General features: G+C 49.7%; 1 protein-coding gene across 2 annotated transcripts in view; it reads left to right on the forward strand.

The window, feature by feature from the left end:
• The window catches only part of LOC138453690 (uncharacterized), a 724,495-nt gene that overhangs the window by 679,098 nt on the left and 23,081 nt on the right, over positions 1–22,316 (forward strand). For both annotated transcript variants that reach the window (XM_069606759.1, XM_069606758.1), the window contains one exon: positions 8,636–8,770. In XM_069606759.1, the coding sequence (XP_069462860.1) occupies positions 8,636–8,770 (135 nt within the window). The remainder of the gene's footprint in view (positions 1–8,635; positions 8,771–22,316) is intronic.

Genomic DNA, 22,316 nt, shown 5'->3' on the forward strand with positions numbered 1-22,316 from the left:
AAATATGGGCTACCATTAATGGAGCAGACCGCAGGAGACAAGCCTATCAAATCCAATAAGTGCCACCTCTTGGTGTGAATATTACACACAGCAACAAGAAGAGCCTTACACAACATCTAAGCGAAAATCAGTGTCAAGGAAGGAAAACGCGATAATAGACATCAGTATTGACGCAATTGAAAATATCTTAAAGAAATTAAAAGATTCAAGAGCTCCGGGACGGGACGGACTTACGAATGCAATATTAAAGAGCAATACCAGTGAATGGGTAAAGTTCCTACTTGTCCTATTTGAATACATCCTAAATACTGAGAAAATTCCGGACTCCTGGAGGACAGCGGTAGTGGTGCCGATTTTCAAAAAGGGTCTTCGAACTTCGGCAGACAACTACAGACCGATCGCACTGCTGGATGTCGGGGGGAAGGTCTTCGCATCAACATTGCTGAAAGCACTGACCACCTGGGCACAGCATAGCAGACGACAAGACCCCTGGCAGTCTGGTTTTGTGAGGGGGAGAGGTACTGGACTCAACATTTTTTTGATCAATCTGATGAAAGCAAGAACTACAAGGAACAAAAATCAAGGCATTTGTGTAGCTTTTATCGATTTGTCAAAAGCGTTTGACACAATAAAAAGAGCCAAATTGTGGGAGAAACTGGAGAATTGGAAATGCCTGCAGACACTGGTAGAGAAAATCAAAGACCTATACACAGATACAAGCATAAGAGTCAGGTTGGATAAAGCAGGAACATTGACAGATCAAATTCTGATAAGAACGGGTTTAAAACAAGGGTGTCCCCTTGCGACAGAACTTTATAACCTGTATACATCGGATATCGAAGACTCCTTCGAACTTATATGCTGTTTTCCACCAAAGATCGCAGGGACCTCAATAGGTAGACTACTATATGTGGATGATATCGTCCTCATGGACCAGATCCAAATAGGCCTACAAAGACAGCTGACGGCGTTGCAACATTACGTGGACACAAACAGCATGGTAATTAATCCAGGAAAATCGAGGATCCTGAAGCTGCGCCCAGGAGGGAGAAAAAACAAAATGAGTAAGTCAGGCTGGCTGCTGAACGGTAAAAAAATTCAGGAAGTGGAGGCACTGACATACCTGGGAGTTTGCATAAACAATACCAAAAGTGAAACACCAAGAATTGAATGTTTAAAACGAAAAGCAAACAACTTAGCGTCTCAAGGGAAAATCCTGATGAAAAGATACTGCAGATTTACCCTAACACCATTGGTAACTTTTTATAGGATGAAAGTCGTGCCCACCCTGACATATGGAGTTGAATCACCAAGACCCATATCGACACAAACATGGTCAACTCTAGAAGGCCAATTCTGCCGAAAAGTGCTACAACTTCCCAAATCTGTGCCAATAGAGTTGATAAGGAGAGAGTTGGCATTAACTTCGATTAAAACCATAGTGATATGGAAAACGCTAACCTTCTATCGAAAATGCTTGGAAGAAAATGCAACCGGAGGTTTCAAAGTGCTGAACAAAGCAATAAAAGAAAAAACAGATGCAACACTAACAGAATGGCAAGAAGCAAGCCGAGAGATTTTGGTGAACCTAAATGAATCAGAAGATGATCTGTGGATAAACCCAAACAAAACCAAGAAAAAACTGTGCATGGCAGACTGGATAAAAACCCAGGAAACCATCAGCAAACACAAAGGCTATGAAGATTTCTGGGCACAACCGAGAAAACTGAACCAGATTCCGAGCTATTTGACCTTATTACCGAATTGGTACTTTCGAACTCTCTTCCTAAGATTTAGACTGAACATCTTGCCAACAGGAGAAATATTACAAAGGAGGAAAGTCATGAGCAGAGACGCAATATGTAGAGTGTGTGAGCTCAAAGGAGAAAAAGAAACCCTGAAACATCTCACACTCCATTGCATAGGACTACGAGAAGCTCGTGAGCAATGTTTGGGCAATTTACTTAGAAACTATGTCACAAGGAGCGCGGAAGACTGGTGGAAGATCCTTATAGAAGGAGAAATAATGAAGATCAACTTAGCGCTTGTAAGAATGGTGATCTTAATACTTAAATAATTGGAAGGACTTCGAAGTGACACAGACAACGGAACGAATAACAAAGTTGGATGAACTACAGAAAGGTGGTAGACAAAAAAATGGAAACTTTGTCTACAACAGATTAAAGGTTTAAAATAAGGAAAACCATGTAAATCTGTGAAACAAATAATAAAAAAATAAAAAAATTATTTCCGGTATTCCCAGGTAGTAGGCGCTGAGATGCCAGATGGGATCCTGCTTCTGTTCTTTCCCCTTGAGTTTGATCAGTAGGGGGGAGTGGTCCGAGATCCCCCTCGCCAGGAATTCTGCCTCTGTTAGTCGATGGGTCATGTTCTTTGGGGTGAAGATGTAGTCCAGTCCGGAGAGGGTTCTGTGCGCGTTGGAATAGAATGAGTAACCCTCCTCTGACGTGTGGATTGCCCTCAATGTGTCCAGTAGTCCCATTGCGTCCGCGAAGGCGGCCAGCTTGGTCGGGGCATCTGCGGTCCTGTTGCCTCTGTGCGTTCTGTCCTGGCTAACTGGCTAACGTCCATGACCTCATTGAAGTCTCCTCCGATTGCCCACGCGTCCGCATGTTCTTTCAGCATGATGAGTTGGAGTTCGGTGAGAAGTTCCGCCCTAAGCGTGGGAGGTGCGTACACTGCGATGAGGCCCCAGGTCTCTCCGCCCATTTCTCCAAGCACCATCACAAACCTGCCCTGAGGGTCTGCTATCACTTTATTGGTCTTAAATGGGACCCGCTTGTGTAGGAGGATCATGACTCCTCTGGAGAACCCTGCCATGTATGTGTGCAGGTAGTTGGACTTCCTGAAGAAGCCACTGCTAGTATCCATGAGGTGGGTTTCAGTGATAAATGCAATATCCGGAGATTGTCTGTTGAGATATTGAAGCACCAATTTCCGTTTTATACTTGACCCCATACCGTTCACGTTCCAGGTTAATAGGGAGATCTGTCTTGTTTTGGTTACGTCTGCGTGTGTCCTCCCGTGTGGTGGTGCCGAAGGATGCGCTGCGACTTCCATGTCTTTGTCGCTTGCAGTGTGTTGTTCTGTTCCAGGCTATGGTGCCCCGTTGTGGTCCCTCTCGCTGTGTTTATGCTATGATGTGCTTTGCGTACAAACCTTGAAACATTGGACAATAAACTTGAGGTCAGCTCCGTTTGAATATGAGTGGACATGCTTGGGTCCCTAGGCATGGTGTGCCCGTTTCATGTACTACTGCAGCAAGGATATTTCCAATGTGGCAAGTCACAGATCACTGGTATGTTTACTGTCCATGAGCCTTTTCCTCTGGTAACTGAAATTCCCAAACTCCCCCCACCCTGCACTTCCCCCCAACTTGAAGTACCTGTCGCCCCAACCAACCGAACCATAACCTAAATATTGTAGGTGGTCAGGAGGACCAAGTGTCCCAACTCGAGTAGCCTGTAGCCTCTCGGCATTCAGATGGAGGGGGGGGGCACTTCTTTAGGTCCCTCTCTGCCCAGGCCGCCCGGCTTCAAAATTGTTCCTTGATCCCTGTGGGCTTTGTTTAGTTTGTCTGGGTTCTCAAGTTGGCCCGCTTGCGGCCGGTGTCACTTGCATCTCATCTGTCCCCCGTGGTGGTGTCAACTGCTCGGGGGGAGGGGGGGTGACGATGCCTTTATTGCTTCTTCGGGGTGCATCTTTTCTTGGGCTGGTGGGGTGTGGGTCCGAGAGGACCTGTGTTTCGAGCCAGTCCCATGTTTCCCGGGGGTTATGGAACACCTGGACCACCCCTTTGTGGTAAACTTTGAAAGTTGCCGGGAAGAATAGTGCGTATTTGATATTCAGGGATGCCAGTTTCTTCTTAACGGAGTCATAGGATTGCACTGACTTCTGGACTTCCCTTGTGTAGTCGGGGAAGAAGCCAATCCGGTTACCATTGTAGGTAATGGGGCCCGTTGGAGGAGTGTGTCTCGGTCTCTATAGTTCATAAGTTTGGCGATCACTGTGCGCGGGGGGGGGGCCGGGAAGCGGTCTGCCTGTCGGGACCCTATGCACTCTTTCAATTGAGAAGAACTTTGAGTTTCTTCGGGGCCATAAAATCTGTTAACCAGTCTTCCAGGAAGAGTTCCATGGAGGGTCCCTCTTCTTTCTCGGGCAGGCCGAGAATGCGGAGATTGTTGCGGCAGGATCTTCCCTCACTGGCTTCGGCTCTGTGTTCCAGGAGGGTGATTTTCTTTTCCACTTGTTCCAGTCGATCCCCCAGGTTCTTAACCGTGTCCTCTGATTCGGATATCCTTTGCTCTGCTTCTCCTACCCTAGAGGTTAAGTTCCTCAGATCCTGTCTCAGAAATGACATCTCAGAAGTCAGGCCTTCGATTTTTGCCTCCACCGAGGTCCGGGAATTGTTTATCGCTGCCATAATGTCCGTGAGTGACAATGCCTGGTCTGCGTCGCCACCCCTGGCCTCCTCCGCCTCCTCATTTGCCGGTCCGGGGGGCTTTGCTGGTGTGCTAGTTGTGTATTTGTCGATCTTGTTCTGCGTTACCCCTCTGCGGGCCAGATCTTTGCCCATGGTTATTGCCTTCGTTGTTTCCCTCACCAGGAAGTCCCCGGGGAATGTAGGTCTTTATTTCTCAGATCTTTCTATTAGCGATGCTGGGTGGGGGGGTTTTCTAGTGTCCTGGATCCCTGGTTGGGGTGGCTTTGTGGCCGGTTCCTTTTATTTGGCCCCAGATCTGCGTGGTGTGGCGCATGTTCTGTGTCAGTCTCTCCTAGAGGTCACCCAAGTGGTCCCCAAGATGTCCGGTGTCCCTGCGTGTTATGCTACCTTTATAGTTGTTCACGGGTGTGCTAGGCCCCCAGGCTTATTCCCTCGGGGGGGCTCTCCTCCGCTCTCAATTGGCGGGGGCCTTCCTTCACCCCGTCGCTTGTTGGGGCTCCAATAGTCCTATTGGCCCAGTTTGGGTGTTCACAGGTGCGAGTTTATGGTCTTGGGCTTCCCCTCACTGTGGTGCCCCCCTCAACCCGAACACCCAGCCCCTCGCACACAGCGCACACGGCGGGCGTCGGGGAGGGAGGGCCCCTCTCGTGGTGAATCTGTGCTGGTGTTCTTAGCAGCGGGGGAGGAGGGAGAGCGACGGGCCGCTCTGCCCGCTTAGGTGCAGTGTCTAACGTTGCCGGAGTGGTGGGTGTTGCCCCCCCCCGAGCCGATCACCCTGCCGCTCACTTGCAGCGCACACAGCGGGCGTCGGGGGGGTGTGGTTTCCCACGCAGCAATCCTGAGCTGGTAGTCAGTGAGGATGGGGGGAGGGAGAGGGATGAGGGGGCCGCTTCACTTACCCAGCCCCACGCCCCGACTTGTTTCGGGCATGGGCCCCCTCGACCCGGACGCCCCGCCGCTCGCTCACAGTGCACAGAGCGGGCATCTGGGAGTGGGGCCCTCTTGTGCTGCCTTTTGCTGGGGTGCTGCGGGGCCGCAGTTCTTGGACGCCGCGGGTTCCTCGGTTACTGCAGGGACCCGGCAGCCGTTTTCTGAGGCTGGATTCTGCATCGGCCTTCCTTGAACGTGTCGAGAGTGCAGGGGGCCTCAAAACGCCCCAATTTTTGCCGGGTCTTTGTGCGGGCAAACGCGGGTGTGTTCCCCCACAAGATTATCTTATTTGGGGTCAAGTGCACCTCAGGGTTCCACCAGGATTTATCAGGATTCGGGTGGCCCGGACGGAGCAGCGAGAGGCTAGACCAGCATCAGGCTCCCCCTGGTGGTCCTCTCCGAGTTTAAGCAACATTTACCTGATTTTAAGAAATGATAACCTAAGTAACTGGCTATTGCTTCTGAGCTATGGGTTTCCCATACTGTGTCTGATAACGACAACGCAGCTATTCATAAGCCTGAACCAGAAGGGGAAAGAGGGTTGTACTGATAAAACTGGACCCCATATGGGTCATAAAAACATAAGGGTGTAAGCCACATGGAGATCACGGTAAGCGTAGCGTACATCCACATCCCAAACAAGAGACCGGTCACAGTAAGCTTCTCTACTTTCACAGATCCACAGGATCTTGTGTAGCATGAGGAGCATGAGATCATGTGAAGGGGAACCTAGATGCTAGGGTAAGACCGTGGTGGTCCCCTCTGTGAATCTGGCCTTCACTTATGATGAGGGAAATAGAATGACTGTGGCATCATTTTCCTCAAACTCTTTACCCTTAGGCTATAAGTGATGTTGTTACTTGGTCCGGGGAGCCAAGAGCGGCTGAGGAATATGCTACCATACCTGATAATACTAAGTGCTATTTTAAGGACAGTGTACTGATAGATGGGATAGAATCCTCTGCTATCAGGGACACTGGGGCACGTTGAACTCTGGTGGATCCCACTTTGGTAAACCAAGAAGAACTAGCCAGAGTTCCTCTTAGACCCACCAAGTTGGCAAGTGGTCCCCCTCAGATGCTATCAGTAATGCCTGTTACATTAGCTGTAAATGGAGAAGTCTGGATTCCTGTGAGTAGTCAGAGGCATGTTCCAGTTAATGTTCTGCTGGGAAATTACCTGAAGGACTTATGTCTTGTAGGGGGCAGAACGACCCAGTACTTGATCTCCAACCAATAAGGCTGTCTTTGCCAAGCTAAAGTAGGGAAAGAAAACCTCTAACCCTAAAGTACCTGCAACTGCTATTGATGTATGTGACCCAGCTCCTGAACCTGTTAAGGAAGGGGTTCTGCATGAGATTCAGAACCGAGATGACTGCTCTGAATTGAACAGTTTACTTCCAGAAGATGATCCATCCAGGGAAGAACGCAGAAAGGGTCACCGTGAGTGTTCGTTATTGGAAGGCCTCAGGAGACAGGCCTGTTCCTAGTTGGAAAGTGAGACCCATAGGAAACATAGGATCGGTTTCGAAGATGGAGTGCTGTATAGTGAACATACGGAGTCCTCCGCTGGAGACCATAACATTATGGTGGTTTCCCGAGTTTTGAGACCCTTCATCTTGCAGTTGATACATGAGGTTCTTCTTGAAAGTCATCTTGAAACAAAGAGGACCAAGGAGAGGTTATACATGTATTTCTACTGGCCTAAGATGGGGGTCCCAATAGAAAACCCTTGCACATGTTGCGCCACTTGTCAGTTGTCTGTAAAAAGTGGAGCAAAACTCAGAATGCCTTTGGTACCATTACCAGTAGTAGGTATACAATTTGAGACGGAAGGGAAATACATTGTTGGTGCCGCATACATCCTCTTGCAGAAGGTTTATCTTGGTCATAATTAATAATGCCACTGGGTATCCAGAAGCCATCCCACTCAAGACAGTGACTGCCAAGTCAGTTGCTAAAGCCCTCCTAAGTATATGTACCTGGGTTGGTTTTCCAAAATAGGTTATGTCCAACTACATGCAGACAATTGAGGAAGGAATGTGGGGTTTCTTGCATGTTTTCCTCAGCATATAATCCACACACTAATGGACTTGTGGAGAAATTCAACAGGACATTAAAAAGCAAGATTGGAGCTGTTGAAGAGCCCAAGAGAAGGAAGTGGAACTGTCTCCTGCCAAATATTTTGGCTTTAGCCCCGTTGAACTTCTCTTTGGCCATCCAGTCAGATGCCTTTTGACACTGGTGAAGGAAGGTTGGGAACCCCTGTAAACTTTACTACCGTTAAATATGGTGGACTATGTGTTAGGCCTGATCAAGAGAATGGCTTTCCTGATGGCAGAGGCCAAAGACAACCTACAAACTGGTCAAGCATTTATAAGACATTGATGTGACCAAAAAGCCTCACTTGTTCATTTTCCCCATGGTCAGTAAGAACTGATCATGAACCCTATACACCCTAGAACCGTACAGGACATATGGTCAGGATCTTACAGAGTTGCAGATCACCTAGATGAGGTGAACTATTTAGGGGACCTGGAACGCCACAAAATGGCTCCCAAAGTGTTCCATGCAAATAGGCAGAATGTTTTACATTCTTAGGGTGGAAATGGGAGCCCTGCTTTTGCTTCAGATAGGAAAAAAGAGGAGTCAGAACCTTTCCATGACCTGTTCCAAAGCAGCACTTCAGATTGCTCACTTAATGTTGTCAAATTGTCCTCATAACTGACCCTGCAACAAGAAGGAGGGGTCCAAACATTGCTTAGGCAGTTTGTCTCCTTGTTTTCACTGGCCCATGACTGACACCTTGGGTGCCAGCTTGATATAGATACTGCAGACATTGTGCCTACCAAGTCTAGGAGTTACAGGATTTCGGAAAGGTGAGATCCCACATTAAGTCTGAGGTCAGCAAGATGTTGGAACTTGGGGATATAAATCCCTACACTAGTCCTTGGTCCAGCCCAGTGAACTTGGTACCAAAATCAGATATCTCAGATTTTATGTTTGTGTGGATTATTCTGCCATCACCAAGACAGATGTTCATTCCTTACCACAAACTGATGGATTGGTGGACAATCTAGGTGCTGCCTTAGCAGTTTTGACCATACTTGACCAAACAGCTCTGACAGAAAATGTCAAGGAGAAGACTAGGTGCGCTAATAAATATTTGCAACGTGAGGCTGTGTATCGCTCCTTCTGTTCTCACTTACACATGTCTTCTTCTTTTCTTCACTTTCTTTAGATTCAACAACATCATACCTGTTGACTTGGATGGACACAGCACTGATAACTCACCTGGTGAGGCTCGCTGGCCAGTTGGAACATACCGAGCTGGCATACCAAGCTGGATGCATTATCAGCCACCTTGCTTTAAATGGTAACATTTATCACATATGTAAACTGAAATAATTAACTGTGTAAATTTAGATCACATTTAAAATGAACTGGCAGGCAGGTTGCTGAAAGTTATTGCAGTGACGTGCCGTTTGTAGCCGTGTTTCTGAAGGGGACACCTTTGTGTGAAGGACATGTTATTGATTACAGTAGATGGAGTGACTTTATAAATAAATATATAAGTCACTCATGCTACATGGAATCTTCATAAACAAACCAAACATCTCTAAAAAGAGCAGCAATGGCAAACAACATAATGCATATGCTCCAGCATTTTTCCGTAGAGAGGATCTTGGCCTTTAGAGTTTTGGTTGCTTTCATCCTCCATTTTAAAAACACACTCACACCTTTTGAAAGCTGAATTTATATCTGGTCACATCATTTGGGTACTGCTTGAGCCAGAGTGGTGATAAATCCAAATTTCACAAAAGACTGTTGCTTTCTGAATTCATAGCCATTAATAGTTTTCCTCAGTGACTAGGCTAAGGGTGGTAATACCGACTGATGCTGATCTGCCTAGGAAGTTTTTTTTAATAGGAATGCATTAAGAAGTGACCATCACTCATAGTGGGCTCATAAATCATTGTACGGCAAAGCTTTTTGGGCCACTTGTAACAGAGGCAACACAAAACCCAACTCCTGTCGCACCCCATGTTTAAAAATATAACCACCATTATAATTTGTGGAATAAAAGCATAGAAGAGTAGAGTAAATTCTGTTCCTGGCCCACACTCATTAACTTAAGTGCACAGTGCTCAAATTCTCCTCTAAATTTCCTATTTAGTTTTCTCATTTTCAAATTGATTACTACCATTAATTATCAAACATTAATGTTCAGGATGTTAACACCCGCCTTCATGTTTCATGTAAAAACCCATCGTTGTGTGTTTTCTACAAAACATACTACAAAATACAGAAACCAACTCAAATATCCTGATTGCTCTCCTTGTATGGTAAAACCCGGTGAGTAAAGAGATCCCATGTAAATCGTGCACCGCCCACCAGCTGAAATGACTCTTCAGGGTTTTTTATTGATTTATTTGATTACCCTCTAGGAAGATTTGTTCATACAAAATCAATGCTATGAAACCATGCCTAAAGCATCAATTGTTCCATAAAAAATGAAACGTGTTGCACTGGTAAAGAGATGAACAACATTAATCACTGATGACGGACTGATTCAGTTTGAAAAAGAAAATACATTTCTGATGCTTGTTAATCTGCTTAGAATCACATGCTGTGCAATGGTCTGACATCCAGTGGTAACCGCAGAGTATTGCATCTTGTCTTTCGGGGACCGAAAGGGGACGTCGGCATAGGCGTGTCTGTAACACTATTCCTATCGTGACGTGTAGTGTACCCAAAATCCGTCACGCACCGAGGTCCCTCAGATTGTTTTTTTCCGCCGAGAAAACTGGTCGCCCTATAGCAGAGCTCTTAAAAGAGACATTGTTTATCTTTACCGACATGTCGGTTATTCCCCGTTAAGTCACTTCGGTCACAAGAACATCTTCGACGAAGACTACGGGGGATTCATCTACGGCTGTGGATTTTGGCGCCTAAAATCCGGCAGCCGGATTTTCCTCGCGGTGGGGCCCTCTGGCCGACCTATACAGTAGGGAGAGTGGGGTCGGGGTGGCCATATTGTTGCTATGTCTTTCCTCTTTTCCCCTCTTTTCCCTTTTGGTCTGGTCATCCTTCCCTTTAGCTATGGAAAGGACTCCTTTTAGATTCTGCTCTAAGTGTAGGGTCAGATATCCTTGGAAGGACGAACAAAGGACATCTCATGCCTGTCTCCCCCTAGAGCACGACGAGAAGCGGTGTGCGGCCTGCAAACTTCTTCAGCCTAAGACCCTTAAGGAGCACTGTGTAAAGCGGTGGGCCGCATACGGTATGTCGCGGGTGGAACCCCCTTGCCCCACCGCCACACCCGCTGAGAGTGACGGGGGTACCTCGGATGACCAAACATCTGTTGCGGATGTTATAGACCTGGAGGCGGACACTTCTACGTCTGCCACGCCCGTCCCTGACCCTTTAAGGTCTGACCCTGGTCTCGCGACAGGGACAACACCAGGCGACAGGGGCGTACAAACACATCACACTAAGCAGACAACCACAACACTGTTTTCGACATCTTAGTCGAAAAAGGTGAAAGCGCCAACAGGGCCGCCGAAAACTTCACTGGTTTCCTCGGATCGTTCAGATCCAAAGCCTTCCCTGCATCCGCAGCAGCGTCTTGTGACTGGGCAATCAAAATCAAGTAAGGGCGCTACTCCAAAAACTTCACACGTCGAAGCGCCGAAATCCGACGCTGCAATGGTCCCGAAAGCCGCGGTAGGCCCGAAAACTACGGCTAGGCCTCTACCCGGAAAACCAACCACTAGGCACTAGTGCACCTACCGATAGACCATCAGAACTACTGTCTCACGCTGATTCGGCGACTATCGAAAGCAGCATCAAAAGAATTACGGCGGCAGTGGGCCTTACCCCGGTTCCGCCTAAAGTCATGGGACAAGCCGCAGAAAAAGTTTCAGATGCGGATTGGGATCCCGATTCTTACGATACCTATGAAGATAGTCTAGAGCCTCTTTCCAACACCCTAAAAGACTCTTTTCGAATCCGTAGGGCGGAGAACGCCGTTCTTCCACCCATAGGCCCGCTTCCGTCCACTAAATGGACTACAGAGAAGTTTGAAGGGTGTATGGATTGGCTGGAGAAGATTATCAGTTTTTCTGATCATCCTCCCCCAAAAAGGTCTCGGGAGACCATAACCTCCAATTTCCTTCTCAAATTCAAGAAGATCAGTCTTCTGCCTTCGTTCAGCAGGAAGATGTTGTCCACATGGACACATATAGGGACATTTAGAATGAAGAGGAAGAAGCTTAATTTCTACAAAGTTATGAGGAAGAACAACAGGATACTACAGACAACTGGGAAGAAACCCAGCAGGAAGGTCAGGACCCATGGACACAGCAAGATCGGGACACTAATGTTTTGTGCCTGGATTCTCCTCCGTCCACTCCGGCTCGCCAGGCCTCACCTGTAGATGACCAAATGGCATTCAACTCCATGTTGAAAAAAGCAGCTGAATACTTTAAAATTTCCACTCAAGAGGCTGTGCCTGAGCAGGATTTTGTAGAGGATACCCTTAAGGAGAAGCCTCCATCTAGCCAGGCCATCCCCCTTCTTAATTCTATTAAGAGAAGGGTGGCCCCCTCATTGGTATCACCAGCTCAAACTCGGGCAGTGAACCCAAGAGTCGAAAAATTATTTCACCCTTCCCCTTCTGACCCTCTATACATTAGAGGGCACGCTGTCCCAGATTCATTGGTAGCGACTACCACTCGGAAAAGGGCAGGGGTACCCCTTGCCACGGGGGAATAACCGCCGGACAAGGAATCCAAGCGACTAAATACTCTAGGCAAACATGTCACTTCAGGCGGCCGCATACACTACGCGGATTGCTAATAATAAAACCACGCTATTGGCAAGCTATGATGGTGCTCAATGGAACTTGCTGCGTGGAAGGCCTCTAAGAGGTTCCTGAACCCGCCAAATCAAAGCTTCTCTCCATTGTAATGGAGGGAAGACAAGTTAACCAGCATGTGATCAAAAACACCCTCGACACTGCAGAAACAGCAGGCAGGTCTCTGGCCCAAGGGACCCTACTTAAAAGACACGCTTGGCTGCGTACCTCAGGTTTTAAACCGGAAACCCAAGCATCCCTCATCAATAAGCCCATTGAGGAATCTAACCTCTTTGGGAAAGCGGTGGATGAGGCCTTGGAAACAGCCAAGAAGGAGCATGAGACTCTGAAGTCTCTGCAGCAGATCACACAGAAACCTTCCCCCCAGAGGGGTAATAACTCTCGGCGGTCCTTTTGAGGGCAAGCCCGTGCTGGTCAAAACAACTACGGCACGGGGAACTTCAACACAGGACAAACTTCAGGCAGCCCCGCATACTACCATTCAAGGGGTCAGAAACGTGGCAAAGGCAGAGGTAGAGGCCCCAATCTCAGAGGAGCCACAGCCTCTGGTCAGAAATGACCACCAAATCCAGGTCCCCTCCCATGTCACCCCGGTCGTGGGGCGATTAACATCTTTCCTCATGGCATGTGAGGGGATATCTTCAGACCAGTGGGTCATAAAGACGGTCGCCCACGGGTACTGCGTGGAATTCGCCCGACCTCCACAATTCAGACCGCCGCACTCACGGCACCTTTCGCCAGACCATCTGCAGATCCTGAATCAAGAGGTGAAAGCACTTCTGGGAAAGAACACCATAGAAGCCATCACTATTCTTCAGGTAAACGAGGGTATCTATTCAGTGTACTTCCTTGTACCCAAAAAGGATCTCACCATGCGCCCTGTTCTAGACCTGCGCCCAGCGAACAAGTTTATAAAACCCCAGAAGTTTTGCATGGTAACACTTCAAGAGGTGATCCCATTTCTGAAACAGGGGGACTACATGGCGACATTGGACATGAAAGATGCATACTTTCATATTTCAATGTTGCCAGCGCACAGGAAATATCTAAGGTTCATGATCGAGGACAGGCATTACCAATTCAAGGTACTCCCCTTCGGCATCGCCTCGGCACCAAGAGTGTTTACCAAAGTCCTGGCAGTGGCTGCAGCACACCTGTGCAGACTGTCAGTCCCAGTTTACCCTTACCTCGACGACTGGCTCATCATGGGGGACTCATTCGACGCATGTTTTTCTAACACCCAAAAAACAGTAGATCTCCTCTTCAGTCTGGTTTTCTCAATCAACGAAAAGAAATCCAGTCTAGTCCACAGTCAAATAAAACAATTTCTAGGAGCTCTAATTGAACAAAGGACGGTCTCGTCTTCCCCTCCAACGAGAGGGTTCAGAACATGCTTTTTCAGATCCCTCAATATGTAGCCAGTCGAGAGGTAACGGTGCGCAAAGCCATGCGCTTGCTAGGAATGATGGCGTCATGCATATACTTGGTTCCCCACGCGCGGCTGCGCATGCAAGAGTGGCTCAACAGCCAGTGGTGTCAGCCCAGCGGACAATGGGAAGATCTGGTAGTTGTCTCGCCATCCTTCGTTCTCCCTCTGCAGTGGTGGTCAAGATAAATCCTCTTGAAGGGGAAGACCTTCACCACCCCTGCAGTGGAAGCCACTCTCACTACAGACGCATCTCTCACAGGGTGCGGGGCTCACCTGTTTCAGCAGACAGCGCACGGAGTTTGGTCCCCTCAAGTAGCATCCAACCATATAAACCTACTGGAGCTATTAGCAGTGTTCAAGGCTTTGAAGGTCTTTCAGGTGCAACTGCAAGGGAAGACAGTGCTGGTTCTAACGGACAGCACTACAGCCATGTATTACCTGAACAAACAGGGTGGCACTCACTCTCCAAGGCTATCCAAGTTGTCCCAAAACATTTGGATATGGGCTCTCAAACACAAGTTGTTTCTGTTGTCCCAAAATGTTCCAGGGGAACTCAATCTTCTGGCAGACATGCTCAGCAGATATTTTCCTCTGCCTGAAGAATACGAATGGCAGCTACACAAAGACATTGGCCCTCATTACGACCCTGGCGGAAAGTGACTGACCGGACCGCCACAGCGTAAATAGCGTTTCCGCCATTGCAAGAAGGAGCAAAGTGCGGCCCATTCCGACCCATCGGGCACGAGCACCACGGCATGGCGGAAGTGCAAAGTCCGCGATGGCGGAAATGACCCCAAAACGGCCCACACCGCCGCCGTACGGCGCCCTAGGTGCAATACCGCCACCCATCACAGCGGACACCGCAGTGTGCGCCTACCGTAAAGTACGGTGACCGGAAATATACGGAAACGGAAGTTAAAACACGGGCCCGGAACGGGAAACAACCCGCCGTACACCTATAAAACCACTAAAACCACACAACCACTAAAATCACCACCCTGAGACACAACCCAACCCGTCATCCACCCTAGCGAAACCAAGAAAAATGGGAAAAGTAGCGAAGAAAGCGTGCGACCGCAAGCGGCAGGTCCACTTCTCCCGTGAGGAACTCACCGTGCTAACAGAGACCCTCCAGGAGAATGCTGCCGTCGTCTTCTCCACGCAAATGACCAGGACGGCACTCGCAAACAAGAAGGCCATATGGGCTCTGGTGGCACAGCGGGTAAGTTCGGTGGGGACCGCACCCCGCACCCCACAGCAATGCAGGAAGCGGTGGGACGACCTGCGGATACGCGTCCGCAGCATACCCCCTCCAACCGCAACATTGCCACAGCCACCGGGGGAGGGTCGGAATCACCAATCAAGCTGACCCCCTGGGAAGAAATCTGTGCCTCCACCATCGGAATGGAGAGCATAGAGGGAGTCGGAGGGATGGAGAAAGGAGTGCAGACATCCGAAGATTCAGGTAGGTGGGCCTAATGAAACAATGCTAAATCCACAAAGTCCATCCATTCGAAGCACCATGTGTCCCCATAGTGCAACAGAAACACATGTCCAGGAGAACGTCCACACACATTGGCCTGATAGCGCACGTTAAAACCCACAATAAATACATAAATAATTAAAAACCCCTAAAACACGCACTACACGTGCAGCAGGCACACCCTAACTGCAGGCTGCCAAACAACTGCACCCTCACTCCACACACAAATGGAAGCACCTCCAAGGCCCCGACCCAAATCACCCTCAGGTACCACCCCAATGCATGTGATACATTGCCATTCCAATTCCCACAGACCCACCAATAACCCCCGCCCTCCTTTACTCCACCACAGGGTCCGATCCAAACGACGAGCTCCAGGACACCCCTACCAGCACACCTACAAAGAGGGCCAAGACCGACGGCCAAAGACCCTCCACCTCAGCTGCACGCATCAAGACACGGCAGCAGCACAAATCAAGTGGCAGCACACAGGAGGGAACATCAACAGGCACCCCAGCAGCCAGCATGCCCACAACAGCACCACCACAGGTCCCCCCAATGGATGCCACAGAAGGTACTGCCTCTGGTGGCAGCAGCACCATAGGTGACACCCCATTAATGGCAGCATGCTCCGACACAGAAGACGGGGATGCCGAAGTCAGATCCATCCATGACCTGTCCCAATCCCCCTGTCTGTTCCATCCCGTACACCATGAGGATACCACGCAGGGGCACCCACAAGACGACGACTGGCCATCCCCCACAAGCCCTGTGGCAGGGCAACATGAGGCGAACAGCCCCTCTGTGACACCACCGCAAATGGCCATGGCCCAGCAGAGGCAACAGTCCCTCGACCAGTTAATCGTGCAACAGCAGCAACTGGCCACGCTCCTCAAGGACCATGCCGATGAATGTGGGGGCACTAAGGCAGACATAGAAACATCAACTGAGACACTTAGGGCAGAAATGGAGAGAAGTACAGAGACACTAAGGGCACAAATGGAGAGTAGCACCGAGTGCCTGAGAGTCCAAATGGAGAGTAGCACCGAGAGCCTGAGAGTCCAAATGGAGAGAAGCACCGAGAGCCTGAGGGGGGAACTGCATGCGACGTCCAAAGACGTATGTGCCGAACTTGCCGCAGTGCGCCGTGTGCTCACTGAGCTCTCGCAAACCCTTAGGGACATGCATGGACGTGAGCAGGCAGAGACATCATCCGTTGCAAGTTCCGTCCAGGGCAGCCCCCAACGTAGATCTGGGAGGAACCTGCGCTCCACAGGCAGGGGTGCCCCTGATACCCGCAGAGGGGGCTTGCAATAGCGACTGCCCACGGACGATGAGCATCTTTGGACACTGGTGTTCGGGGGGGAGGTGGGAGGGTGGAGGGGGTGTGTTGGGCTCACTTGGGTGGCGGGTCGATAGGGTGTACAACATGATATCACATATGCCATAAAAAGTGCACGATCAACCAATGAGATGTGTGGACATTGATCTTTGTGTACTAGGCCATTATAGGCGTACAGTCCATATTGTGCATGTACCAGACACACACAGTGCCACGCATCCCGTGTCCATGTATCAGCCACCAGGCGTGAGTGCTAGAAGCATGCATCAATGAGATGCTGACGAATGTCACGGCCCTCCGGTGCCTCGCAGACTCCTTGAGGTGCTGCCACATCCCCACCCTCATCATGACCATCATCAGGTGCTTGCAGTTCTGCGTCAGGGGGCATGGGCACATTTCTACGTACGCACATGTTGTGGAGCATGACACATGCCATCACCATCTTTGCAACCTTCTCATGGCGGTACAGGAGTGCCCCGCCAGACCTGCTGAGGCACCGGAAACGGGTCTTCAGTAGGCCGAATGCCTGTTCAATGACTACACGGGTACGTGAGTGGGCATGGTTGTAGTCCTCCTCATGCTGGTCCCGTGGGTTGCGGACTGGTGTGAGGAGCCATCTCTTCAGTGGATACCCAGCATCACCTGTATGTGGACGAGAAACGTATGATGTGGAATGCCATTGCTACGTACGCACACCCCCCCCCCCCCTTCCTGCCAGGTCATTGCCGAATCACATACCCCACATTATCATGCATGTAATGAGACTCACCGAGTAGCCAGGATCTGTTCCCTGCGTGTCGCTCCATGTAGCGTGGTATTGTAGACCATAGAATCATGGGTTGATCCAGGGAATCGGGCACAACAATGTGTAATGATCCTGTTGGAGTCACACACCATTTGTACATTCAGGGAATGAAATTGTTTTCGGTTGCGGTACTGGGCCTCCATGGCATGTGGGACGACCAATTCCACATGGGTGCAGTCGATGGCACCAATGCAACCCGGTATGCCGCCAAGTGCATGGAATCCAACTTTTGTGTTGGTAATTTCCTGCTCCGAGCGTGGTAGAGAGATGTAGTCGTCTGCGTGCTTCAGGAGGGCATCGAGCACTTGCAATAGTGTCCGTGAGAACAGTGGCTGTGATATGCCATGCAACTGTCCGACTGTGTGCTGGTAGGTGCCTGTGGCCAGGAAGTGGAGTACAGACACCACCTTCAGTAGGGGTGGGATGGCGGTTGGGCTATCTATCATGCTGACAAGGTCAGCCTGTGTCATGTCCACAATGGCGGTTATGGTGTCCCGGTCCAAACGGTAGAGGGTGTGGATCTGCTCATCAGTGAGGTTGAACGGATGTGCTCGGAGGCGTGGGATTGCGGGCTGCCTGCGTGGTGGTAGTGGCTGTGCTGGCGGCCCTTGCTGGCCCTGCCTTGGCCTCCTCCTCCTCCTGCGTCTCCTCCGTGCGGCCGGTTGTAGTTGGTGTTCGTCTTCTTCTTGGAGTTGGAGTACTTGCAGTGCTATCAGGTCCCCCAGGGCCAACATCGCGAGTCCTGCCGGTAGCATTTCGGAGTGGTTGTGGGAGGAGACTGGGCGTGAAATTTATGTGTTTCCAGGCTGAATGGCCTCCACCTGTGGTGATTCATTCCACCTGTGCAAACTGCTCTCCCCTTTGGCCGAGCACGTCCCGCGCACAACGCTGCAATTCGTGGAATGGCATCTTGCTATTGCAATCTTGTATTTGTACCCGATGGCCGTGTAACATTGGTTGATATGTTCATTCTGTTGTGGTCCCATTGTTTCACATACCATCTGTGCAGTCGCGAACAGAGTTGTGAAGGGTCAGTGGAACGTAGTACTCGAGTAACGGTGGGCCCTCATTCATCACTGTACCGAGTTGCAACGACGAGCGGGGCGTCCCATTCGTGGGTGAAGGCAGTTGCCATTTTCACACACAGCCGCACTCAATGGATTAATTAGTGTTTTCAAACGGCCACAGATGCCTCTTCGACGTGATGTTGCAAATGAGGAATTCGAAGGGCGGCGCTTTCGGTTTTCAGCTAGCGGCGAGGAGATGCCCACAGGTCTGACTGCAAATATAACGTTCTATTGTTCAATGTCCTTGGGACAGGGGCCATGGCGAGAATGCTATGATTGATATGAATAGTATGGGATGCGCAATTGCGTAGTGGACGATAAGGCAGGACGTTCCCAAATACATGTTACTTCACTAGACTGGAATTACGTGCTGGGGCACTGTGGATTTTGCAGGCTGCATAACGCACAGACTCAATGGATATTTCTAATGTTATGTGAGTAAATATTCAGGCGTTTTCATTACGGGATGAGGGAATGATGAATGGATGCATGGGCAGGTGATTTGATGCAGTGTTTGCCATGTACAGGGCTTCTTGGGATCTGTCCGCCCCCCCTGCGCTATGTGATGCAGGGCTGCCATAGTGGGACCATCGTCTATCTGGCCTTGTTGAGCCCTCCCTGTCTCGACGCGCCTTCAGACACTTGTGTCCATGCACGTTACCAATCCCATCTGAAGGATTCTGTTTTCACAGGCGCATGCACAGGTACACTCGTTTGTGATGGTGTTTTCACCTCGATATAGGTAGTTATGATTCGCAAGTGGTTTTGGGGTGGTGATGATCCTTTGGAGTGGGCTTGCATGCATATGGCTGTGGATCTAGTGTGATCATTGAAGTGAGTTGTTCGAATGTAGTTCTGATGGCCATTCTATTCTGTTTCTTTTCTTTTGGTTGACAGGTATCTCCTCCCCTTTTGCCACTGCCATCTGTATGCCACTCCTGCAGATGGGTTTTACTCCCGACACCTGCTGCTTCGTGTTAATCAGTGGAGCAGCATTACGATCTTATGGGACGATCGCCAATGGGCCACATGCCCTTACGCAGTACTGGTGGCTCGGAGCAACATTTCGGCCTTTCAGCTGGACTAGTGCCTCCCCATTGGGACGGCCCTGCGGTTCTGTGCGCTTCCATGTTGCCTTTTCGTACGTGTATGTGGCTCTGTGTACCATGAGGGAACAGGGCGTCACACGAGTAGTGGCTGGTCATTTCTTGCGGATGCAGCCCACAATGGTGAAATGTGTTTTGGAGTTCATGGCCTGATGGCTGTATGGGCTTGGTGATATTGATGTGCATTAAAATTCTATTCTGATATGGGCCGTGTAGCGTTCTTCTTTGCAAGTGATGTGGCATATTCCTATTTGGGGAGCGATGTATTGTGAGGGGATCTGCATTGGGTTCCAGCTTCGGAGTTTTGTTGCGTGGTCCTGTACTGGGCGCGTTTGCCTACGAAGCCCGTGAGGTCAGGGATGGGGGCTGCCAATATGACAGTTTGAATGTTGTCATGCTCAGGGGCGGGGGATTGGGTTTTGTGTGACAGATGCCGGTCAGCCAGGTGGACTGGTGGAATGTTGTGATTTTCTGAATATTGCTGGTCACAGGTGCCTGTGTTTGCGTGCGTTTCTTGGTGGGGGACTGTGGTCATGTCCATTGGGATGGCTTCTGTATTCGTGCCATCTGTGCCCTGCAGCTCCCATTGGCCCCTCTTGAGGTCCATTTGTTCGTTGGCATGCATGGGTGACTTGTGCATTTCACTGGTTGCATTGTGGCTTCGTTGCACCTACGGGGAGTTGTACTTTGTGGGCAGGGAGCGGTGTACGGGCAGTCAGTGGGGCCGTTTACGGTTGATTCGCGATGCCGTACTTCTCACCATGGCGGAATGGTGCATTCCGCCATGCTTGATGGCGTTAGGTACATGTCCGCTGGGGTCGGAATTGGCGTACCGTTGCGCCATGGTGGTGTTTACGGTTTGGCATGGCGCGCGCGCGCGCGTGCTTGGTGCAGTTAGCGTTGGCGTTCACTACGGTGTCGCTAATGGCATCGTACTTTGCGGTGACGGGTCATAGTCGCACCGAGCGCTATTCGATGGCGGTATTGCATTTCCGCCATCGTTTTCCGAATTCCGCCAGGGTCGTAATGAGGGCCATTGTGTGTAACGTCTTCGCAGAATGGGGCTTCCCAGAGATCGACCTGTTCGCAACTCAGGAGAACGCCCAATGCCAAGGCTACGCCTCCAGGTACTCCCAGAACCGATCCAAGGGGAACGGTCTCTGGATAACATGGTCAGGGAAATTTGTCTGCACTGTTCCCCCCTCGACTCCCCTTCTCAACAAGCTGGTGCACAAGATGCACCAGGAACCAGTTACCATGATACTGGTGGCCCCCATTTGGGCCCGCCAACCTGGTTCTCTCACCTGATGGAAATGTCCCTCTCCCCACCAGTGAAACTACCCTGCCCGTACAACATGTTGTCTCAAGACAGGGGGGAGACCCTACCCCCATGCCCACAAACTCTGAACTTATTAGCATGGCTCCTGAGGTCATAGAGTTTGGGCACCTACAACTCCCTCAGAGGTGCATGGACATACTCAGGGAAGCTAGGAAACCAAATACATATTATTGCTATGCCAGCAAATGGAAACGTTTTGTTATCTGGTGCAATTCCAAGTGCGTCAATCCCATTGATTGCTCACCCACACACATTGTGCTGTACCTAACCCATCTGTTGGACAGTGGGTTAGTCTTCAATTCCCTAAAGGTTCATCTGGTTGCTCTGTCAGCCTACACCACATCACAATAAAAAGTGTTGTGGTGGAAAATACAGGTGATTAAAGCCTTTATGGAAGGGGTTAAGAGGATTTATCCTCCCATTTCTCACCCGGCCCCTGGATGGGATCTAAATGTGGTTTTAACCAGGCCCATGGGAGCTCCCTTTGAGCCTATGCATAAAGTAAGTCTGAAAGACCGGACTTATAAAACAGCCTTCCTAGTGGCTGTCACTTCTATCAGAAGGGTTAGGGAAATACAGGCACTTTCTGTTCTAGACCCCTTTGTTACAGTCCACAAAGATAAGGTAGTTCTGCCACACATCCCAGATTTGCGCCTAAATTAATCTCAAAGTTCCATGTGAACCAATCAATCGAACTACCCACTTTCATCCAGAACCCTACTAGCATGGATGTGTGCAGGGCAGTCATGTTCTACCTGGAAAGAACTAAACCACTGAGGAAAACAAAACAATTCTTTGTTTCAGTGGCAGCTGGTAGAGAAGGGGATCCTGTCTCTAAATCAGCTATCTCAAGGTGGATTGTCAAATGCATCACACTATGTTACACTCTTGCTAAGAGAGAACTGCCCTTCAAGCCTAGAGCACGTTCTACTCGGGGCACTGGGGCATCCATAGCATTCATTGCAAATGTTCCCCTTGAGTCCATTTGCAAAGCGGCAACCTGAAGTTCTGTACACACCTTTACAAACCACTATTGCCTAGACACTCATTCTAGGTCATTCACTCATTCTTGGTCTGATTCTCAGGTGGGACAAGCAGTACTAAGACATCTTTTCTCTACTGTTCCTTCTCACAATCCAACTCCAACTCCGGGTACTGCTCGCTAGTCTATGCACAGCATGTGATTCTATGCAGATTAACAAGCATAAGAAGACATGCATTACTTACCGTAATAGCATTTCCGATGATTGTATCTGCTTAAATTCATATGCGCCCTCCCTACCTCGCCGCTTGCGGTGGAAGGAACATAGTCGTCTTAATACTTCCTCTCTTTATGTACTCACTCACTATAGCCTTGGGCTCCCTCATGGCAGAAAAAATACAATCGGAGGGACCTCGGCGCTTGAGGGATTTTGGGTACACCACACGTCACGATAGGGATAGTGTTACAGACACGCCTATGCCGACGTCC

Source organism: Ambystoma mexicanum, chromosome 4p (genome assembly GCF_040938575.1).
Source record: "Ambystoma mexicanum isolate Mex_15411 chromosome 4p, UKY_AmexF1_1, whole genome shotgun sequence".
Lineage (NCBI taxonomy): Eukaryota > Metazoa > Chordata > Amphibia > Caudata > Ambystomatidae > Ambystoma > Ambystoma mexicanum.